This window comes from Lissotriton vulgaris, chromosome 3_1 (assembly GCF_964263255.1).
Source record: "Lissotriton vulgaris chromosome 3_1, aLisVul1.2, whole genome shotgun sequence".
Taxonomy (NCBI): domain Eukaryota; kingdom Metazoa; phylum Chordata; class Amphibia; order Caudata; family Salamandridae; genus Lissotriton; species Lissotriton vulgaris.
Window position 1 is genome coordinate 418,405,437 of NC_141689.1, and position 20,639 is coordinate 418,426,075.

Here is a 20,639-nt window from a genome sequence, read left to right on the forward strand (position 1 = left end):
GTTTTGGCCGATCCCACTGGTTTTTCTTGCCGCTTGTGCTGCGGCCTGGGGTGTTTTGCTCCTTGCTTTGTTGTGAGCCCGATTTTTGGTGTTTCTTGCTGGTTCGGGACGTTCTCAGATCTGTTCCTTCCTTTGTTCCTGGGTCCCTCCTTTTTGGTCTGATCGGACAGTCTGGTTCTTCCTGTGTTCTGTCCTACTCCTCCTTCCGGGGGTTGTGGTGCGACTGCACTGTTTGGATATTGTTCAGGCTCTTGTGGTGTCCTTGGTTCGTGCTCCCCTTTTCGTGGGGTGGCTTCTCTTTTTGTGGCCTTTGCCTAGCGAGGCTGGGATCTGGTGCCCTCCGTTGCGCATCTCAGTCGGTGGCTGTAGTGGGCTCTGGGGGCGTGGTGTGTGGCTGGTCGGTGCGGGGGCTCCTTCCTGTGCTGGTTTTCGGGGAACGTCTCTGTCTGATCCTTACGGGGCTGCGGCTTGCAGTTCCCCACGTGTCCTTTTGTCCCATTTTCGCTTGCTTGTGGTCTGTTCACGTGGGGTGACTTCCAGCTTGTGCTGTTGAAGTCTGTTTCCTGCTTTTTGATGAAGCCGATCCTTGCTTTGGTATCTGCTCATGTATTAAGGACTGTGACGGGGAGGTCTGACGAGGAGGTAATGTCTGGTTACTTACTGGTAATATTCATTACTCCAAGCCGTAGACCTCCCCGTCACAGTCTTGGTTCCCATCCCTCCCTCCATGTTTGACTTCTTCTGCTTGGTGGTACAGGATGTGCTGCAGTAGGTCAGGGGTTATGAGCCACAGCATGTGGGAGTGGCCTGGAGGATAGGGATGGGCTAAGGGAGTTTTGCTTGGAAGTTCTGTGGGAGGAGCTATTGCTCATGCATTAAGGACTGTGACGGAGAGGTCTACGACTCGGAGTAATGAATATTAGTGGGAAGTAACCGGACATTAAAGAGGCTGCTGCTCGTATGCGACACCTAATCGCTAAAACTCCACTTATCTTATCTATTCTTAAACAGGAATCGTCTTAACGACCACCCGCCGAAAACGCAGAAAGTTGTACAAGGCACTCCGGCTACAAGTGTGAGTCATACTTCCACAGCATAGTTTTATAAAAGCCGTTGACACAAAGCTTTAGTAAAAAGTTCCAACAAGTGCGTTTATTACAGGTTTCCCGTCAGAACATAAGAAACTGACAGCTTCCCTCCATCAGATGCTCCCTTCACACGTACATAATCAGTGAGTGACTGCCAGTAATCACTTTGTCAATCAACACAAGACTTCATGTTGAGCTCGCAGCCACTCTATTAGTGCCGACACAATGCTCTTTATTTCACTACACAAGTCTCTAACACTCGCGCATTTTCAATGCAGGTCCGTGCAGCCACAGAAATTGTGCATGCCCGAAGGGGTTCGATTTACCTTCCTATGAGCCAAGTCGCGTTTATTACGCACATTAGTGTCAACAAGTGTAAACTCACCGCTTCGTATCCACTCTTGTCGACAAGTCATGTGTGCCATTTCAATTGAGGCCATTGAAACAACTCTCTGTTTATCTCACAAACAAAAAATTCCTCTCTACCTTTTCAAATATTCCTAATCAAAAAACGGTCATTTGTACCACCATTGGGCCACCACCGCTGCGCTCACCGGTAAGGATATACCGCCCCACGGTTCTAATGGCAAGTAGGGCAATTTTACATTTGGGACTTATACCTGATATACTTTTTTGCAACCTTTATATATGTTTCAGTGTTAGACCCAGTCCCGGTCCTGATTAGAACCCTAAAACAAAATAGGGGTTCCGAATCGTGTCGACCAAACCCAGCGAGTCACAATTCCTATGTTGAGACGCTAAGTCACATAGGGGCAGATTTATGTTAACTGGCGCATCCCCAGGGATGCGCCAGTTAACTTGCGCCACAGTGCGCCACAGCTCCGCCACCCATGGTGCGCCGCATTTATAATGCGGCGCACCATGGTGCAAAAACGGCACAGATGCGTGACGCATCTGTGCCGGGAATGTGGCGCATTGCTGGAGTTGCGTTGCAAGCGCGACGCAGCTCCAGCAAGGCTAGGGGGTACACCATCTGCACAATGCTGCGTCAAGACCTACGCCTGCTTCAAGCAGGCGCAGGGTTTTGACGCAGCATTGCCCTGAAAGTGACTGAGTGAAATCTCATAGATTTCACTCAGCCACTTTCAGGAGGCGTTCCTGCGCAGGAACGCCCCCCCCCCCCCCTGCGCAGGAACGCCTCCTTATGGCGCAGTGCTTTACAACGTGACGCATCTCCTAGATGCGTCACGTTGTAAATAGGGTGCATTGTTTGCGCCGCAGTTGTGTCAAATAAAGTGACGCAATTGCGGCGCAAAGAGGCACAACGGCCTCATAAATCTGCCCCATAGTGTACAAACAGGGCAATCAGCCTGCTGTAATCATAATTTACATGACTAGCTGATGTTGACAGGTTGCAGTCTAAAGGATTGTAAATAATCTGTGCCACCATCTTGTTTTGTATAATTGTAAGACTGGTCTTTTCATTTCATGCGCTGTGTATTAATTTTGTGTATTAATTTTTCTTTGCAGTCTAGAGGCAATTGTTTGCTATTCATGTTTTGTTCATTGTCTTAACTATGTGTTCTTCTTCCTCTTGACATGCTTTAAATGTTGAAAGTCTATTGCAAACTTCAATTAATTCATGTAGGTGTAATAACAGCAAACCACTCTACTAATTGAGGCGTTTTTTTGTTAAAGTGTCTATATTCTAAACTCTACACCCAGACACCCTGTCATTTGAAACTAATATAGAGGCCCTGTTTGGGTGTGGTTGTTTGGGCCCAAACCCTCTTTGTTAAAAAATGCTGGGGGGGAGGGCAAGAATGCACTGTATTGGATAAATACGGTGCATTCCTGCTCTTTCATTTTGATGTAGAGCAACGCAGTAGGGTGACTTGCTCCACTGCCCTGCGCCAAAGCCCCATAAATGAGGCTCTCAGGGTCCCCATTGCCAGCAATTTCACCCATGCACCCTCTCCGCATCTCCAACTTGCATGACTGTCCAGTCAGTGAGCAATATTTCTGCCTACCTTCCGTTCTTCAGGCCCACACCAGCGCGAGGCAAAGCCACAGGGCGCGAGGCTGAGAACGAAACTGCGCCGTGAAACGTTCGTGATGCTTTAGTCACCAACGCAGTTAACCAAAACCCGCAGCGCATCCTTCCCTGAGCTTTATAACTGAGGGCACCTGCCGCCCCGTGGGCAGAAGAGAGGTCCGGAAGGATGCGTCTTTCAGTCAGCCTCGCTGCTGCGTCTGCAGCCCTTGTATTTCTGATCATTCCTAGAGGTGAGTATTTCTTGAAAACACGCACGAATGCCGTCTGCCACAGCCACGTGTATTCGGACCTATATACAATGTGCACACATGCGTACTCATGCACACGCACTAACAAGTACACATAAATGCTCATTCAACCATGCTCACTCACACCCACTCTCACCCACGTGTGCACACTGATAGACATACACAAATGCAGGCACACATACATACTCACACACCTTCTCTGCACATTCTGCTAGCATATAACAGCACTGACCGACTGCATTGTTTGATTGAAATCTCGCGAAGTTTATATTTTCACGGTGTGACACACTGATACATGCAGTACTATCACTCTGCACGGAGTCAATCTTAAAGAGCGTTTACTCTGTGTACTAAGGAAGACTTACTTGTTTGTACAGGACGTGTGACCTTACTTGCAATTACTTTTTTCACTCAAAAAGCTAAACAATAATTATGTTTCGTTGTGTACTGAAGAGCATTCTGAATTTGTTGCTAATTTTATATAGGAACCTGTGTTCTTTCCTCAAAATGTTGTGTGCTTTCCCCAAAAGCACCGTTTATTCTATTTCAATACCTATAAGCTGTATTTCAAGTGCTGAGATTTGCACCCATTTTACCCTCAACACCAGGTGAAAACTTTGTATAAAATCATAGACAGTGAGTTATGTTGTGCACAGTGAACAGTCCAGATAGTTAGTCTATGGACCTCATTTATGAAAAGTAACGCATCACTGCGAGAAAACAGCGATGCTTCACTTTTCATTGCCCCCTCCTTGCGACACCAGTGATGCATCATATTAACAGTATGACGCATCATGTAGCAAGGAGTAACAGATACATCAGTATTTCTGACTTATCTGTAGGCAAACAATGATGCATTGCTGGAGTGTGTCACAAAAGAGACTCAACTCTAGCAATGGGTCATTACACATGGGCAAGTCCCATGTGAAATGTACCTGGGTCAGTCTTACGCCCGCCATGAGGCAGGCGTAAGATATTGATGCATTTGCGTCTCAGAAGTGGTGAAGTGAAATCTTATAGATTTTACTGCGTCAGTTCTATGACCCTTTCTTGCGTCGGAACGCCCCCTTGCATACATTATACCTGGTGCAGGTATAATGTGGTGCAGAGGTTTACAAAAAGTGACGCATCTACCTAGATGCGTCATTTTGTAAATATGGTGCAACAAGGTACATTTTAAACTCCGCAGGTGCGTCACAAAAAGTAATGCACTGGCAACGCAAAAGTGACGCTAGGGGTCATAAATAAGCCCCTTAGTTCTGTGAATGTACATTCATTGATACATATATATGTATATCACTGAAAAAAAACATAGGTTTCAGGCCTTATATAGTTAGGAATAGGCATTTAAAAAACCTTTAAAATTCACTCAAAAAAATATAAGTTTTAGGGGTATTATAGTTAGCTGGACATTTCACTCATACAAAACCATTGAAATTGCTCCTATATAGTTAGTTATACTAACTATATTTCGCGCACCCGCAATGCACTGCTGAGGATGTCACATATTACATCATTCATGACATGGTCAGTGACATCACTGATGACATCTCAAATGACATCACTGATGACATCACTGATGACATTATCCAGTGAATGTGGTTTGCTTCGTTATTTAAATATGCATTATATATGTTGCAATTTGCATCGAAGAATGAGTGGATATATAAAAATAAATATTTGGATGGAGGATTTAGTATCAGTGTAATTGACTGTTTACTTGACCAATTTATAGTGTCTCACTAAATATAGTGGATAGTGACTAAACTGTTTGAATATCTGTATCACATTGTCAGTTGTTGTGTAAACTGGTTCTCCAGTTGGTTACTAGCTATGTGAAAGTCTATATTAGTTATTGATTAGTTAACTGAGTATTTGTATGGGAGAGTGAATCTGTGTGTGGTTCGGTGGGGGGTGTGTGACTACCCAAAGATGTGTGGATAGTTGATTCACTAGATATATGAAGTTAAAACTACATGTTCTAACAGTTGCTTGGGTGAGTGAATATCTTTATGGGTGTGGTGATGAGCAAATATATTTCTCAATGGAACATGTCCAATAAACTAGAAAAATAAAAGGCAGTGTATGTGTCAGTTGTTGTATATAAATAAGTATACATAAGACTCAATGATTGTGTGAGTGACTGTATGGATAACTTTATACTTGTAATAATGATTTTATAATTCACTAAGTATGACTTACTATCTAAATGAATAGATGAAGTTGTGTTTGTATAAGTGTGTAGCTAAGTAAATATGTAAGTATGAACCATTGTTTGCATAAGTGAGTAGGATGACTTCATATGTGAATAGGATGTGTGCTGGTGTGTAATGTCGATTTAGGTGTATAAGTATTTTTGATAGTGTTCTATTGTTCATTGACAGCATGCATGAGTGAATCTACAGGTAAGTGATTAGATGTGTGTATACATCTATGAATCACTGCATGAGTTTTTAGATACTTGTATTGCTGTAACAATGGATTCAAATATGATACTCTGTATTTTACAAAAAGTGATGAAAGATTTTAATAGTGTATGAAAAGGTGTATGTGATTGTCACGTGGATGATGTCATCAGTGATGTCATCAGTGATGCCATTTGAGATGTCATCAGTGATGTCACTGACCATGTCATGAATGATGTAATATGTGACATCATCAGCAGTGCATTGCGGGTGCGCGAAATATAGTTAGTACAACTAACTATATAGGAGCAATTTCAATGGTTTTGTATGAGTGAAATGTCCAGCTAACTATAACACCCCTAAAACTTATAGTTTTGTGAGTGAATTTTAAAGGTTTTTTAAATGCTAATTCCTAACTATATAAGGCCTGAAACCTATGTTTTTTTCAGTGAATTTCAAAGGGTTTTTAAATGCTAAATCCTAGCTATATAAGGCCTGAAACCTATGGTTTTTTCAGTGAATTTGCAAGTTTTTTTAAATGCTAATTCCTAACAATATAAGGCCTCAAACCTATGTTTTGTTCTGTGAATTTCAATGTTTTTTTTAATGCTAATTCCTAACTATATAAGTCCTGAAAGCCCTCCAGGAATCTCGATTATGCGCCAGGGGACTGCATTGCAGAGAGGTGTAATGAGGCTATGCCCCTTGTTACATCTCTCTGCAACGCAGCCCCATGCCGCGTTTGCAGAGGGGGAATTAATTCCACTTACATACTGGGGGCCCCTGGGGGCCAACTAGCCCACCTGGAACCTCCAGTATGCGCCAGGGGGCTGCATTGCAGAGGTGTAATGAGGCTATGCCCCTTGTTACATCTCTCTGCAACGCAGCCCCATGCCGCGTTTGCAGAGGGGGAATTAATTCCACTTACATACTGGGGGTACCTGGGGGCCAACTAGCCCACAAGGAGCCTCCAGTATGCGCCAGGGGGCTGCTTTGCAGAGAGGTGTAATGAGGCCACACCCTTTTTTACACCTCTGTGCAACGTAGCCCCCGTGCATGTTTCAAGAGGGGGAACTAATTCCCCTTGCATACTAGGGGTCCCTGGGGGCCAACTAGCCCATCTGGAACCTCCAGTATGCGCCAGGGGCTGCATTGCACAGAGGTGTAATGAGGCTATGCCCCTTTTTACACCTCTCTGGAACGCAGGCCACTGGCGCGTTTGCAGAGGTGGGACTAATTCCCCTTGCATACTGGGGGTCCCTGGGTCATATCTGCCCAAACGCCGATATTCCGAACGATTGAAAATGACTTTCCTTGAGAAACATTTGGATTTGGATTATCATGTCCTATTCTTTGGAAGTTTTGAAAGACTGACTTTGAGGATGCTATAAATTACTCAAGTCTGCCCGAATTGTATGGGTAAAATTGATACCTAGTTACTTTGAATAAGAATGTACTTACGTCTCATCTTACATTTGGAAGAAATATCTAGTTATATGACAACAGGATACCGACATAACTTGAAGGAAATAAGAACGCCCTGAAGAAGTTCTGTTGCACAGAATGAAACGTGTCGGCTGGCTGTGGTACATAAACTTAAGGAAAATAAAAGCATTTGAATATACACCAAGATTCAGCGCTTCAATAAGGACTCTAAGTGATATGATTTGATTGGGCGTATTGTGCAAGTGGTGCTGTGCCAAACTTTGGAATATTCTCCACTATTCTCTACTACTTACTCTCTACTACTCCACTACTCTCTAATACTCACTCTCTACTACTCATTCTCTACTACTCTACTACTCTCTACTACTCTCTCTATACTACTCACTCTCTACTACTCACTATCTACTACTCCCTACTACTCATTCTCTACTACTCTCTACTCTCTACTACTCACTCTCTACTACTCTCTCTCTACTATACACTCTTTACTACTCACTCTTTACCACTCACTCTCTACTACTCACTCTCTACTTCTCACTCTCTACTACTCTACTACTCACTCTCTACTACTCTCTCTACTACTCACTCTCTACTACTCACTCTCTACTACTCTCTCTCTACTACTCTCTACTACTCACTATACTACCCACTCTCTACTACTCTCTACTATACTCTCTCTCTCTGCTACTCACTCTCTACTACTCTCTACTACTCACTCTCTACTACTCACTCTCTTCTACTCTCTACTACTCACTCTTTACTACTCACTCTCTACTGCTCTATACTACTCACTCTACTGCTTACTATCTACTACTCTCTACCACTCACTCTCTACTCTCTATTACTCACTCTCTACTCTCTACCTCTCTACCTCTCTCTACTTCTCTCTCTACTAGTCTCTACCTCTCTACCCCTACCTCTACCTCTCTACCTCTACACCTCTACCTCTCTACCTCTCTCTACACGCACACATATACACATATATATATATATGCATATATATGGATATGCATATATATATGTATGTGTATATATATATACATACATATACAAACATTTATAATCTGCATATCTATATAAATACAAATATAAATGCATGCATACATATACATATATGCATACATATGCATGTTATTTACATGAAAGTTTTAAAAACACTAATAAAAGCAAAGCTAAAAAGCCACCTCATTACAAACAGAATGGCTTTAACTTAAACGAGGGCGAGCTCTTTTGCATTTTCAATGCTTGTTTACTTTGGTTCCATCAAGAAGGCATTCGGATGTGTCACACATTTGCCATAAATTCTGAATGTTAGCACTCTAGTTGATCATTAGATCACTGTAGTAAAGCTACTGCTCACAAGGGAAGTCTGCTGCTGGTATTCAAAGTGCATGTTTCAGTCTGCATGTCAGAATTTGTTTAATGAAATAGAAGAGAATTTGAGAAGTCACTCAAAATGTGCCCTAATTTTTCTTTTTGAAGCACTAATCATACTTTCTATGGCAAAATGAACTCCCTCATTTTGTTCCTTTTTAAATTAAATGTTTTCAGACGTACCACTTCATTCCATTCAAGATGGCTTCTGGTGTGCCATACTTTTGTCATAAATAAGACTGTTAGCGCTCTAGTTGTTCTTTAGAACACTCTGGGACATTCTGTCATTGGGCTACACTTGGACTACATCTGGGTGATATTTGGGCTACATTTGGGCTTTTTTGTCTCTGGTGGCCATCTTGGGAGACTGCATGTCAGAATTGTTTAATGAAATTGAAGAGGATTTGAGAAGTCACTCAAAATGTGCCCTAATTTTTCTTTCTGCAGCACTAATCATACTTTCTATGGCAAAATATACCCCCTCATGTTGTTCCTTTTTAAATTAAATGTTTTAAGAGTTACCACTTTATTCCAATCAAGATGGCTTCAGTTGTGCCATACCTTTGTAATAAGTAGGACTGTTAGCACTCTAGTTGTTCTTTAGAACACTCTGGGACATTCTGTCATTGGGCTATACTTGGGCTACATCTGGTGATATTTGGGCTACATTTGAGCTCTTTTGACTCTCGTGGCCATCTTGGGAGACTGCATGTCAGAATGTTTTAATGAAATTGAAGAGGATTTGAGAAGTCACTCAAAATGTGCCCTAATTTTTCTTTCTACTGCACTAATCATACTTTCCATGGCAAAATATACCCCCTCATTTTGCTCCTTTTTAAATTAAATGTTTTATGAGTTACCACTTTATTCCAATCAAGATGGCCTCAGGTGTGCCATACCTTTGTAATAAGTAGGACTGTTAGCGCTCTAGTTGTTCTTTAGAACACTCTAGGAGGCTGCAGTAGAACACAAAGGGATCAACTGACAGTCTCTGTCCTTGTTGGATGTACATGTTTTACTGAGAATGTCAGACTTCATTCTCACATGACTGAGAAAGATAATGTGAATTTACAGAAAATATGCTTTCAGTTTAGCTTATAGATCCCCTTCCCAACCACTGTGGGAAAAGCATGAGATAATAGTTTTCTTTCAAACATGATTCATGATATCCCAGCAGAAGGCTTTTTCACATGGTAAAATCACCTTAGAACACACCACAATTCCTAAAATGAGTATGGTACCATCAACAAATGATTTATAATGTAACTAAAGTCCTAAAACCCTCTATTAACTACAATGTTTTTTAATGAGGTGCTATCATGTATATTGGTCCCAAGATGGCTGCCAACACTTCTTGGATGAAGTGCTGACATCCAATCAGATTTCACCATCAGATGTGTGGTTAGGCTCCGCCCAGATATATATGTGTTTTTGAAGTTAATTTTCATAAAAACTACTGGAGCAATTTTCACCAAATATAGCAAAGGCACTTCTGCGTACCAGTCCCTACAATTTCGCCACGTTTGGTGTAATTCCGTTCAGCGGTTCGGGTTGTAGACTTATCAGAACGTCCTATGGAAATTAACATGGGGAAAACACGTTTTGGGACCCCCCTTTTTTCTCAGCCCCCACTTCATGAATCCCCACGAAACTTTCAGGGAAGGAGCGCAGCGGAGCTGGCCAAAATTTTGGAAAATTACACGCAAATTCCTCAACTGGCGCCAAAGTTATTCCCAATAGAATGTTGCAGATTTCCTATGGTAGCCAATCGTAACTATATATACCTACTGGCTGTCGCCAGTAGGTAATATATATATATATATATATATATATATATATATATATATATATATACACAGCAACACGCGCCACTTTAGCAGCGCAGAACGGGCCACACCAACAATGCTTGATCAAAGAGTTCTTTTTATTCAAAGACCAACAGGCATTACGCGTTTCGAGTCTGCCGACTCTTAATCATATGCCACGCTGTCTACTCAGTGGGTTCGTTGGCTCTTAAAAACGTAACTTTTCTAGACATTGAAAAAGGACTCACGTCTATTTGTTCCAGTCTTCATTTAAAAGGGCAGTCAGTTGTTAATTCAAATTCATGGTTTTTATACTTGTTACCGATGCTGCGAGAATGAGTACAATTTCATAATTTCAGGTTTCTACTTTCAACCCCCAAATGGTTCTTTAATAAAGATGTTTTCTCGTTGCAAAATTCGGTCGTTTTTCCCCAAACATTCCAGGGACTGCAATTCCCAAGGTGCACCATGACTGCCCTTTACCTTCTCTTTGCTGGTTTCAATGTCGGTTTTGGCAAGACTCTGCTTGTTTAGCTGCTTCCCGAGTGCACCAACATGCTTCAAAAGGTTAATCCATTACTCGGTTGCAGTGTATAACACCATAGTCCCGCTACCACTGAGTTCTTTTTCAGCTCGTAGTCGCCTTTCAAAAGTCAATGTTTCCAGCATGAAGTGCGTAGGGAAAATCCACTTCGCAAATCCTGGCTGTCAAATGTTAATTCCCCAAGTTGAGGCGGGCCTCTCATCGTGGCCCTTCCATCCAAACTTCGTTCCTTCACAGTATTCCAGCCGGGGGGCACCCTTTTAAAGAAGCTCCTCGCTTCGGGTCAACAGCATCCTGACAGGTAAGAGTGCCACTCCTCACGGATTAGGGCCCGTTTCCAGGTGTGTCAGACACCTCAATATAAACACAGCAACACGCGCCACTTTAGCAGCGCAGAACGGGCCACACCAACAATGCTTGATCAAAGAGTTCTTTTTATTCAAAGACCAACAGGCATTACGCGTTTCGAGTCTGCCGACTCTTAATCATATGCCACGCTGTCTACTCAGTGGGTTCGTTGGCTCTTAAAAACGTAACTTTTCTAGACATTGAAAAAGGACTCACGTCTATTTGTTCCAGTCTTCATTTAAAAGGGCAGTCAGTTGTTAATTCAAATTCATGGTTTTTATACTTGTTACCGATGCTGCGAGAATGAGTACAATTTCATAATTTCAGGTTTCTACTTTCAACCCCCAAATGGTTCTTTAATAAAGATGTTTTCTCGTTGCAAAATTCGGTCGTTTTTCCCCAAACATTCCAGGGACTGCAATTCCCAAGGTGCACCATGACTGCCCTTTACCTTCTCTTTGCTGGTTTCAATGTCGGTTTTGGCAAGACTCTGCTTGTTTAGCTGCTTCCCGAGTGCACCAACATGCTTCAAAAGGTTAATCCATTACTCGGTTGCAGTGTATAACACCATAGTCCCGCTACCACTGAGTTCTTTTTCAGCTCGTAGTCGCCTTTCAAAAGTCAATGTTTCCAGCATGAAGTGCGTAGGGAAAATCCACTTCGCAAATCCTGGCTGTCAAATGTTAATTCCCCAAGTTGAGGTGGGCCTCTCATCGTGGCCCTTCCATCCAAACTTCGTTCCTTCACAGTATTCCAGCCGGGGGGCACCCTTTTAAAGAAGCTCCTCGCTTCGGGTCAACAGCATCCTGACAGGTAAGAGTGCCACTCCTCACGGATTAGGGCCCGTTTCCAGGTGTGTCAGACACCTCAATATAAACACAGCAACACGCGCCACTTTAGCAGCGCAGAACGGGCCACACCAACAATGCTTGATCAAAGAGTTCTTTTTATTCAAAGACCAACAGGCATTACGCGTTTCGAGTCTGCCGACTCTTAATCATATGCCACGCTGTCTACTCAGTGGGTTCGTTGGCTCTTAAAAACGTAACTTTTCTAGACATTGAAAAAGGACTCACGTCTATTTGTTCCAGTCTTCATTTAAAAGGGCAGTCAGTTGTTAATTCAAATTCATGGTTTTTATACTTGTTACCGATGCTGCGAGAATGAGTACAATTTCATAATTTCAGGTTTCTACTTTCAACCCCCAAATGGTTCTTTAATAAAGATGTTTTCTCGTTGCAAAATTCGGTCGTTTTTCCCCAAACATTCCAGGGACTGCAATTCCCAAGGTGCACCATGACTGCCCTTTACCTTCTCTTTGCTGGTTTCAATGTCGGTTTTGGCAAGACTCTGCTTGTTTAGCTGCTTCCCGAGTGCACCAACATGCTTCAAAAGGTTAATCCATTACTCGGTTGCAGTGTATAACACCATAGTCCCGCTACCACTGAGTTCTTTTTCAGCTCGTAGTCGCCTTTCAAAAGTCAATGTTTCCAGCATGAAGTGCGTAGGGAAAATCCACTTCGCAAATCCTGGCTGTCAAATGTTAATTCCCCAAGTTGAGGCGGGCCTCTCATCGTGGCCCTTCCATCCAAACTTCGTTCCTTCACAGTATTCCAGCCGGGGGGCACCCTTTTAAAGAAGCTCCTCGCTTCGGGTCAACAGCATCCTGACAGGTAAGAGTGCCACTCCTCACGGATTAGGGCCCGTTTCCAGGTGTGTCAGACACCTCAATATAAACACAGCAACACGCGCCACTTTAGCAGCGCAGAACGGGCCACACCAACAATGCTTGATCAAAGAGTTCTTTTTATTCAAAGACCAACAGGCATTACGCGTTTCGAGTCTGCCGACTCTTAATCATATGCCACGCTGTCTACTCAGTGGGTTCGTTGGCTCTTAAAAACGTAACTTTTCTAGACATTGAAAAAGGACTCACGTCTATTTGTTCCAGTCTTCATTTAAAAGGGCAGTCAGTTGTTAATTCAAATTCATGGTTTTTATACTTGTTACCGATGCTGCGAGAATGAGTACAATTTCATAATTTCAGGTTTCTACTTTCAACCCCCAAATGGTTCTTTAATAAAGATGTTTTCTCGTTGCAAAATTCGGTCGTTTTTCCCCAAACATTCCAGGGACTGCAATTCCCAAGGTGCACCATGACTGCCCTTTACCTTCTCTTTGCTGGTTTCAATGTCGGTTTTGGCAAGACTCTGCTTGTTTAGCTGCTTCCCGAGTGCACCAACATGCTTCAAAAGGTTAATCCATTACTCGGTTGCAGTGTATAACACCATATATATATTTCGAACCAACACTCCGACTACTTCCACCAAGGCTCGGCGGCGAAGAAGGAGAAACGGACCTCTTCACTTCAGGCAAGATGTTATTTATTTAACCGTTCACATCCAAATCAGCATACAACAGATGACGCGTTTCGGGCTCGAGAGCCCTTGATCACATAAAGACTGGATTGTGTATCGCCATTTTAAATGCTACGCAACATACCGCCCAAATCACATGGGGCCTTCTTTATGAGGCCATGCATCACTTCTACGCCGCCGGTGCGTCACTTTTTGTGACGCATCGGCAGTGTAAAACATGCCTCCTGTTGCGCACTATTTACAAAGTGACGCATCTAAGCAGATGCGTCACTTTGTAAACCCCTGTGCTACATTATACCTGCGTCAGGTATAATGTATGCAGAGGGGGCGTTCCCCCGCAAATAGCCTCATAATAGTGACGCAGTGAAATCTATGAGATTTCACTGCGTCACTTTTAGGATGCTGTTGCGTCAAAATCTTGCGCCTGCCTCGCAGCAGGCGTAAGACTGACGCAAGCCCTTTCACATGGGGCTTTCCCCATGTGAAAGGACGCATTGCTGGAGATGCGTCACTTTTGTGACACACTCCAGCAATGCGTCACTTTTGCGCTTAAAGATACGTCAAAAATATTGACGTATCTGTAATTCCTTGCGCAATGATGTGTCATATTGTAAATATGATGCATCATTGGGGTCGCAAGGAGGTCGCAATGTAATGTGTCGCATCGCTGTTTTTTCTCAACGATGCGTCACTTTTCATAAATGAGGCCCATGGTCTGATTGACTTTGATTAAGCTAGAAAGCAGACTATTTAAAAGGGATATGACATTTCCTGTTAAACAACCGTTTATGCATTATTACAACCGCCATGCAATATGACGTTAAAAAATGCACTTAAAACAATACGGATGTTAAAAATAGAAACAACCTGATATTAACAGCCCCGCAACTTCTATCTGCAGGGAATAATCCTGCATCTTATTTGTGTGGAGTTACGTTTGCCTTCCGCTTATTAAAAATGACCCAATTATTGGTCCAGCTTTAAGCACCAGACCCCTGATTACTTTTAGAAAGGCGAAATCCTTTAAACAGTTGTTAGTTAAGACCATACTGACTAAGACAAAAAAGAAGCCTAAGAAGAGCGACTGGTTGGCCAGAAAGGATGGGTTTCTTAAATGTAAAAAATGTAAGGCTTGTGAGCATGGGAGAAATACCAGTACATATAAACCAGGCCTCTCAAACAGGATGAAAAAAATCAAAGGACAGTTTGATTGCAAAACGGAATTTTCGATTTATGTTTTGAGCTGTGGATGTAATTTACAGTATGTTGGCAGTACAATTAAACCCGTTCACCAACGGATACTACAACATTTGAGGGCGATAAAAAATGCTGATAGAACATACCCAGTCGCCCGACACTTCGAGAAATTCCATGATAAAAATGTAAACAGTCTGTCCTACTATGTGATTGATTGCGTGCCCTTGAATGAAAGAGGGGGAGATAGGGTAAAAAAACTGCGCAAACTAGAGTCATGGTACATAGTTGAACTAAATACAAAAAGCCCGTATGGATTAAACATTGAAGAGGATCTATACACCCACCTATGATTCATTTTATGACTTTAAAATAATTAAATCTTTGTGGTATATCTGACTTCCTGCAATAACAAAAGTTCATTTCCTCTAGGAGTTAAAGTAACTGATTGTTTTTAATTAAGTGCTCTTACTAGGAATAAATAGAATAGAATGGGTTTGCCCACTGGGGCTTCATTTTTTCTGGAAATAGTACCAGTATATCATCTATGCACAGCTAGAATATTATTCAAATAATATTGAAATTAGAAGCTGATTAGCGCTTATGAATTGCCGTTTAAAGTGGTTTGGTTAATTGAAATTAGCCCACTTGGGCTGTATTGACTTTACCAAAAACTGTGTGGAAATGTCCTGAATTCGGGTAGAGGAATGATGAATTATAAAAGAAATCAGTATTGTTTCTTATTCATTCTTTCACAGTTTTGTTCCACTTTGATCGATTGCGTTATTTTATAAATTGCATTTTCTTTAAAAGCTTCTTTGAAAATGACATTGGAAAATAATAATCTTTGATTAGATTGTTGTGCACGATGATAACATGTGTAAATAACTCTTCCATTTCTATGAATTTGTTTGTCACGTGATGTATCACGTCAGCACTGAGCACTTTAAATGTATGTATGTGTTAGCACAAAAACTATCGTGACCAAGCCTGCTGGGTCAGGCGAAACGCGTCGTAAGCGACTTTGAAAAATAAAGAAAGTTCCATCACCACGCTGTGTCGTCTCCTTCGGAAATTGTTTCGGAGTTTGGAGCGCTTTCTATATATATATATATATATATATATATATATATATATATATATATATATATATATATATATATATATATTTCGAACCAACACTCCGACTACTTCCACCAAGGCTCGGCGGCGAAGAAGGAGAAACGGACCTCTTCACTTCAGGCAAGATGTTATTTATTTAACCGTTCACATCCAAATCAGCATACAACAGATGACGCGTTTCGGGCTCGAGAGCCCTTGATCACATAAAGACTGGATTGTGTATCGCCATTTTAAATGCTACGCAACATACCGCCCAAATCACATGGGGCCTTCTTTATGAGGCCATGCATCACTTCTACGCCGCCGGTGCGTCACTTTTTGTGACGCATCGGCAGTGTAAAACATGCCTCCTGTTGCGCACTATTTACAAAGTGACGCATCTAAGCAGATGCGTCACTTTGTAAACCCCTGTGCTACATTATACCTGCGTCAGGTATAATGTATGCAGAGGGGGCGTTCCCCCGCAAATAGCCTCATAATAGTGACGCAGTGAAATCTATGAGATTTCACTGCGTCACTTTTAGGATGCTGTTGCGTCAAAATCTTGCGCCTGCCTCGCAGCAGGCGTAAGACTGACGCAAGCCCTTTCACATGGGGCTTTCCCCATGTGAAAGGACGCATTGCTGGAGATGCGTCACTTTTGTGACACACTCCAGCAATGCGTCACTTTTGCGCTTAAAGATACGTCAAAAATATTGACGTATCTGTAATTCCTTGCGCAATGATGCGTCATATTGTAAATATGATGCATCATTGGGGTCGCAAGGAGGTCGCAATGTAATGTGTCGCATCGCTGTTTTTTCGCAACGATGCGTCACTTTTCATAAATGAGGCCCATGGTCTGATTGACTTTGATTAAGCTAGAAAGCAGACTATTTAAAAGGGATATGACATTTCCTGTTAAACAACCGTTTATGCATTATTACAACCGCCATGCAATATGACGTTAAAAAATGCACTTAAAACAATACGGATGTTAAAAATAGAAACAACCTGATATTAACAGCCCCGCAACTTCTATCTGCAGGGAATAATCCTGCATCTTATTTGTGTGGAGTTACGTTTGCCTTCCGCTTATTATGACATAGGTTATGTGAAAGTCACAATTGACTAAATATTACCGGATAAATCCGTTCACTGTTAAACTCATGTGATTAATATTTTCAGCTTAAATGCATGAATCTTATTCTATTTGGGACAATAAACTTTAAGGATGTGCAAAACTAAGCATAGCAGCAATGAAAATATGAGCAAAATAGTGCTAATAAGATCTCTATTGAGAAAAATGGAAATGCCAAAGTATGTATCAGAGTATAAATAAGACAAGAAATATTCTAAAATAAACTATATAATATAGATATCTAATGCTTACAAAAACAGTTTAAATCATACTTGGCCATAGTGCAAAAAAGTGTGATTTTTTTAAATCAATATATGTACAAAGAGAGATCAATTAAAAGCAGAATAAAATACATTTAGTTGACGAAATTGTGTTAGCAGTTTAGACCAGAAGCATCCAATATTATAAAAATTACATAGAAGAAAATGTTGTTATACTCTATGTACGATAGTTTTCATGAGAGGAAATTAGAACAACAGCACAAAGTAAAAAATGTATTAATTAATTGAAGTGTTGTCTATTCATCCATCGAATCCAGTCTATCAAATAGTTTGAAAAATATATGTGTACACTAAAGACAAGTGTACATATCCTCCGTGTTGTTTAATCCGTTAGGACATTTACTATCAAATTCGAGGATGAATTTAGTTTCAAGAAGTATAAGCAACAGTTCCCTATTGCCTCCTCTCCATTGTTTGGGCACTGAAGCTACCACATAGTACTGTAAACAATTTAGGTTGTTATCATGCACCTGTTTAAAGTGACGCGCCACTGGATTAGTGGGGTCACTGTGTAGAATTGTCCGCAAGGGCTGTAATATTCTCACGTGCACCTGTAGCTTGGTGCTTCCAATGTAATTTAAGCCACAGGTGCACGTGAGAACATACACCGCAAATTCTGTCTTACAGTTGAAATTGCCAACTATGTTATTGGGTGTGAGGCAAAACGGGGTATGATATTCTTTCTTGTTTACCCCGAATCTGCAAGCACGACAAGAAGAGCATTTATAATAGCCCGCCATGGGTTTTAGCCAGTTAGAGTTGGTTCTCATTTCTGGACTAGCTTGGTCTAAAATGGAACCCATGTTTCTAGCTCTGCTAAATGTTATAGTTGGACTTTGTGGTAAACTCATTCTCAAGACTGGGTCTGTTAATACAATTGCCCAGTTTTTGTTGACTATAGACCTAATTTTCCGTTCATTTTCACTGAAAGCTGTTATTAACCTTGGACATTGTTTATCTAGAGCCTTGACTGTAGTAGGGGTAGACTCAGTAGAGTCAGTAGAATCATCACATTCTTCCATTTGTTGTGGCAACAGACTTTGTCTAGGTCTTAGAGCAGTTTTAGCCATAGCTGATTTAAGCACTTTGTCAGAGTAGCCCCGGACTCTCAGCCTACGCAGCAAATCTGCTGCACAGGCGTCAAAATCACTGTCCACACTGCAGATTCTTTTAAGGCGTAGGAGCTCTCCGTGTGGAATGCTTGCAATTAAATGCTTTGGGTGAGAGCTAGAGGCGTGGAGTGTAACATTCCCTGCAGTTGGCTTCCTAAATAAAGTACTTTCCACTTTATTGTTCTTAATGAAAAGTCTCACATCTAAGAATTCTATACTCGAGTCATCTATGTGAGATGTGAAGTGGAGATTCAGATCATTTATATTGATGTTTTGAATAAAATCTACTGCCTCTTCTTTACTTCCGTCCCACACTATAAAGATATCATCGATGTATCTTAGGAAGCATTTAATGTTAGTATCAAAGATTTGTTTATATTTTCTCTTGAGAACCTGCTCCTCCCAACAGCCAAAGTGTAAACACGCGTAGCTGGGGGAGAAGCAGGCTCTTGTAGTGTAGTTCCTAGTTTCCCACTAGGCCCTGCGCATTGGAATAACATAAACAGTAGTATCGACGTGGAACTGCGGATATTCCAGGCCTCCACTGACTATGCTAAACTTAATTGGGTGTGTTACCAACTAGCTCAGAGGTCACTGGAAACTTTCTTCTCTGCATGGGAAGTGATCAGCTTCCCTGGCACAGACAAGAAGGGATTCAGCTTTCCAACAACCGTGCAACATGACAACTTTGCTCCTCAGATCAAGAGTCGATCTCTAGGGTCGTGTGAAACTATAGACAGTTATTTTACTCAGTCAGGTTAGTGCAGTTTACTTTCACGATATGTAGAGAATAGAGAGACGGGCGTTTGTCAATAAAGGGTTAACATTTATTGAACAGTCTTTCTTCTCGTACAAGAGAAATGTATTGCCACAATTGCAAGACTTGTTATTATAAAAAGTACGTACAGTAAGATAAGGATTGCGAAATAGAACTGTAAAAGCATTGATATGGTTTCTTAGCCATACAATGGTTTAAAGGTAATAAAACATATATAATTTCATATATAAATTAGGCTAACATACTCAACTGGTGCTTCTAACTAAGCCTACCCCAGTGCGCCTGACCTAAGCCTAACACGTGGAAGGGGAGTAAGTAAGTAGCTTTAAGTTAAGTTGGTTTTGCCAAGGTTTGCTTCAAGAATTCTCGTCTAAGGGTTTAGTCAACACCATACCTCTGAATAGAATGATGGAAGTCTGGTATTTCCTTCAGGGGGCACCCCTGGCATCCCAGTCACCCGCGAGGGCAGACCGGAAACGCTGGAGCTGGATTTCTCTGCAGGAGAAAGGCAGCGGCTCTTATTCAGCACGTCGGGAGGAGGAGGGGGGACAGCGTCCGCGGCAGCTGGAATCTGCTGGGCTCTTCGCAGAGGGACGGCTGTTCAGCTCCTAAGCGTACTGCACCATCGTTCGCGCTTTAGCAGCGATAATGGTATCAGTAGCTTCACCACCAAGGGACAGCAGCAGCAGCGTACTGCCTGCAGCAGCAAAGGGATGCACAACAGGGTGCACGACAGCATACAACAGCACGACAGCTCATTGCTTAAGGCAACGTTGGTAATATTTATACCTGACAGGTGCCGGGTTTGACGCAAGTTTGCTGGACATAAGACGTCAATTAAAGATGTCACTAGGAAGTGATAGTTATCAGTTGCTCATTAGAGTTCCATTACTAATCAAAACACAGCAAGCGGGGATTTCCAGGTTTGCTGAGTTTTTATCTTGTTGAAGAACTCTGAGTGTTAATCTTGGAATATCAGATAGTGACTTCTGCTCTGTCATTGCACTAATTGGTTGCAAAGGAAGTGGCAGAGAACTATGCTGGAATGTGGCTCTGTTCGTGTGAGGCCAGAGATGACTTTCTGAAATCGCACTTGAACGGTTATACCAATATAGGGAATAAATGGATTTATAGCCGAATAGGGGCATAAGGTCACAGTATCGATCAGGAACCTAGATAAACACGCAACACTCTCATCGCCATGCCCCTAAGCTGCCTGAATAAATCCTTCCCAAAAAGGAAGAAATTATTGTTTAAGCACCAGTCCATTAAAATGATTAAAGCCTTATTATGTTGGTAATATTCGCATGATCTTTGGCCTAAAAAGAATTTCACTGCGTTAAGACCTGCACTATGGTCGATGCTCGTATATAATGATT

At 41.9% G+C, this 20,639-nt stretch overlaps 1 protein-coding gene across 1 annotated transcript in view; it reads left to right on the forward strand.

Annotated features, from left to right (window-relative positions):
- The first annotated feature begins 3,269 nt into the window (after positions 1–3,269).
- The window catches only part of LOC147726528 (granzyme A-like), a 359,548-nt gene continuing 342,178 nt past the window's right edge, over positions 3,270–20,639 (forward strand). Inside the window, exon 1 of the mRNA XM_086962946.1 lies at positions 3,270–3,335. Within this exon, the coding sequence (XP_086819072.1) occupies positions 3,272–3,335 (64 nt within the window). The 5' untranslated portion in view covers positions 3,270–3,271. The remainder of the gene's footprint in view (positions 3,336–20,639) is intronic.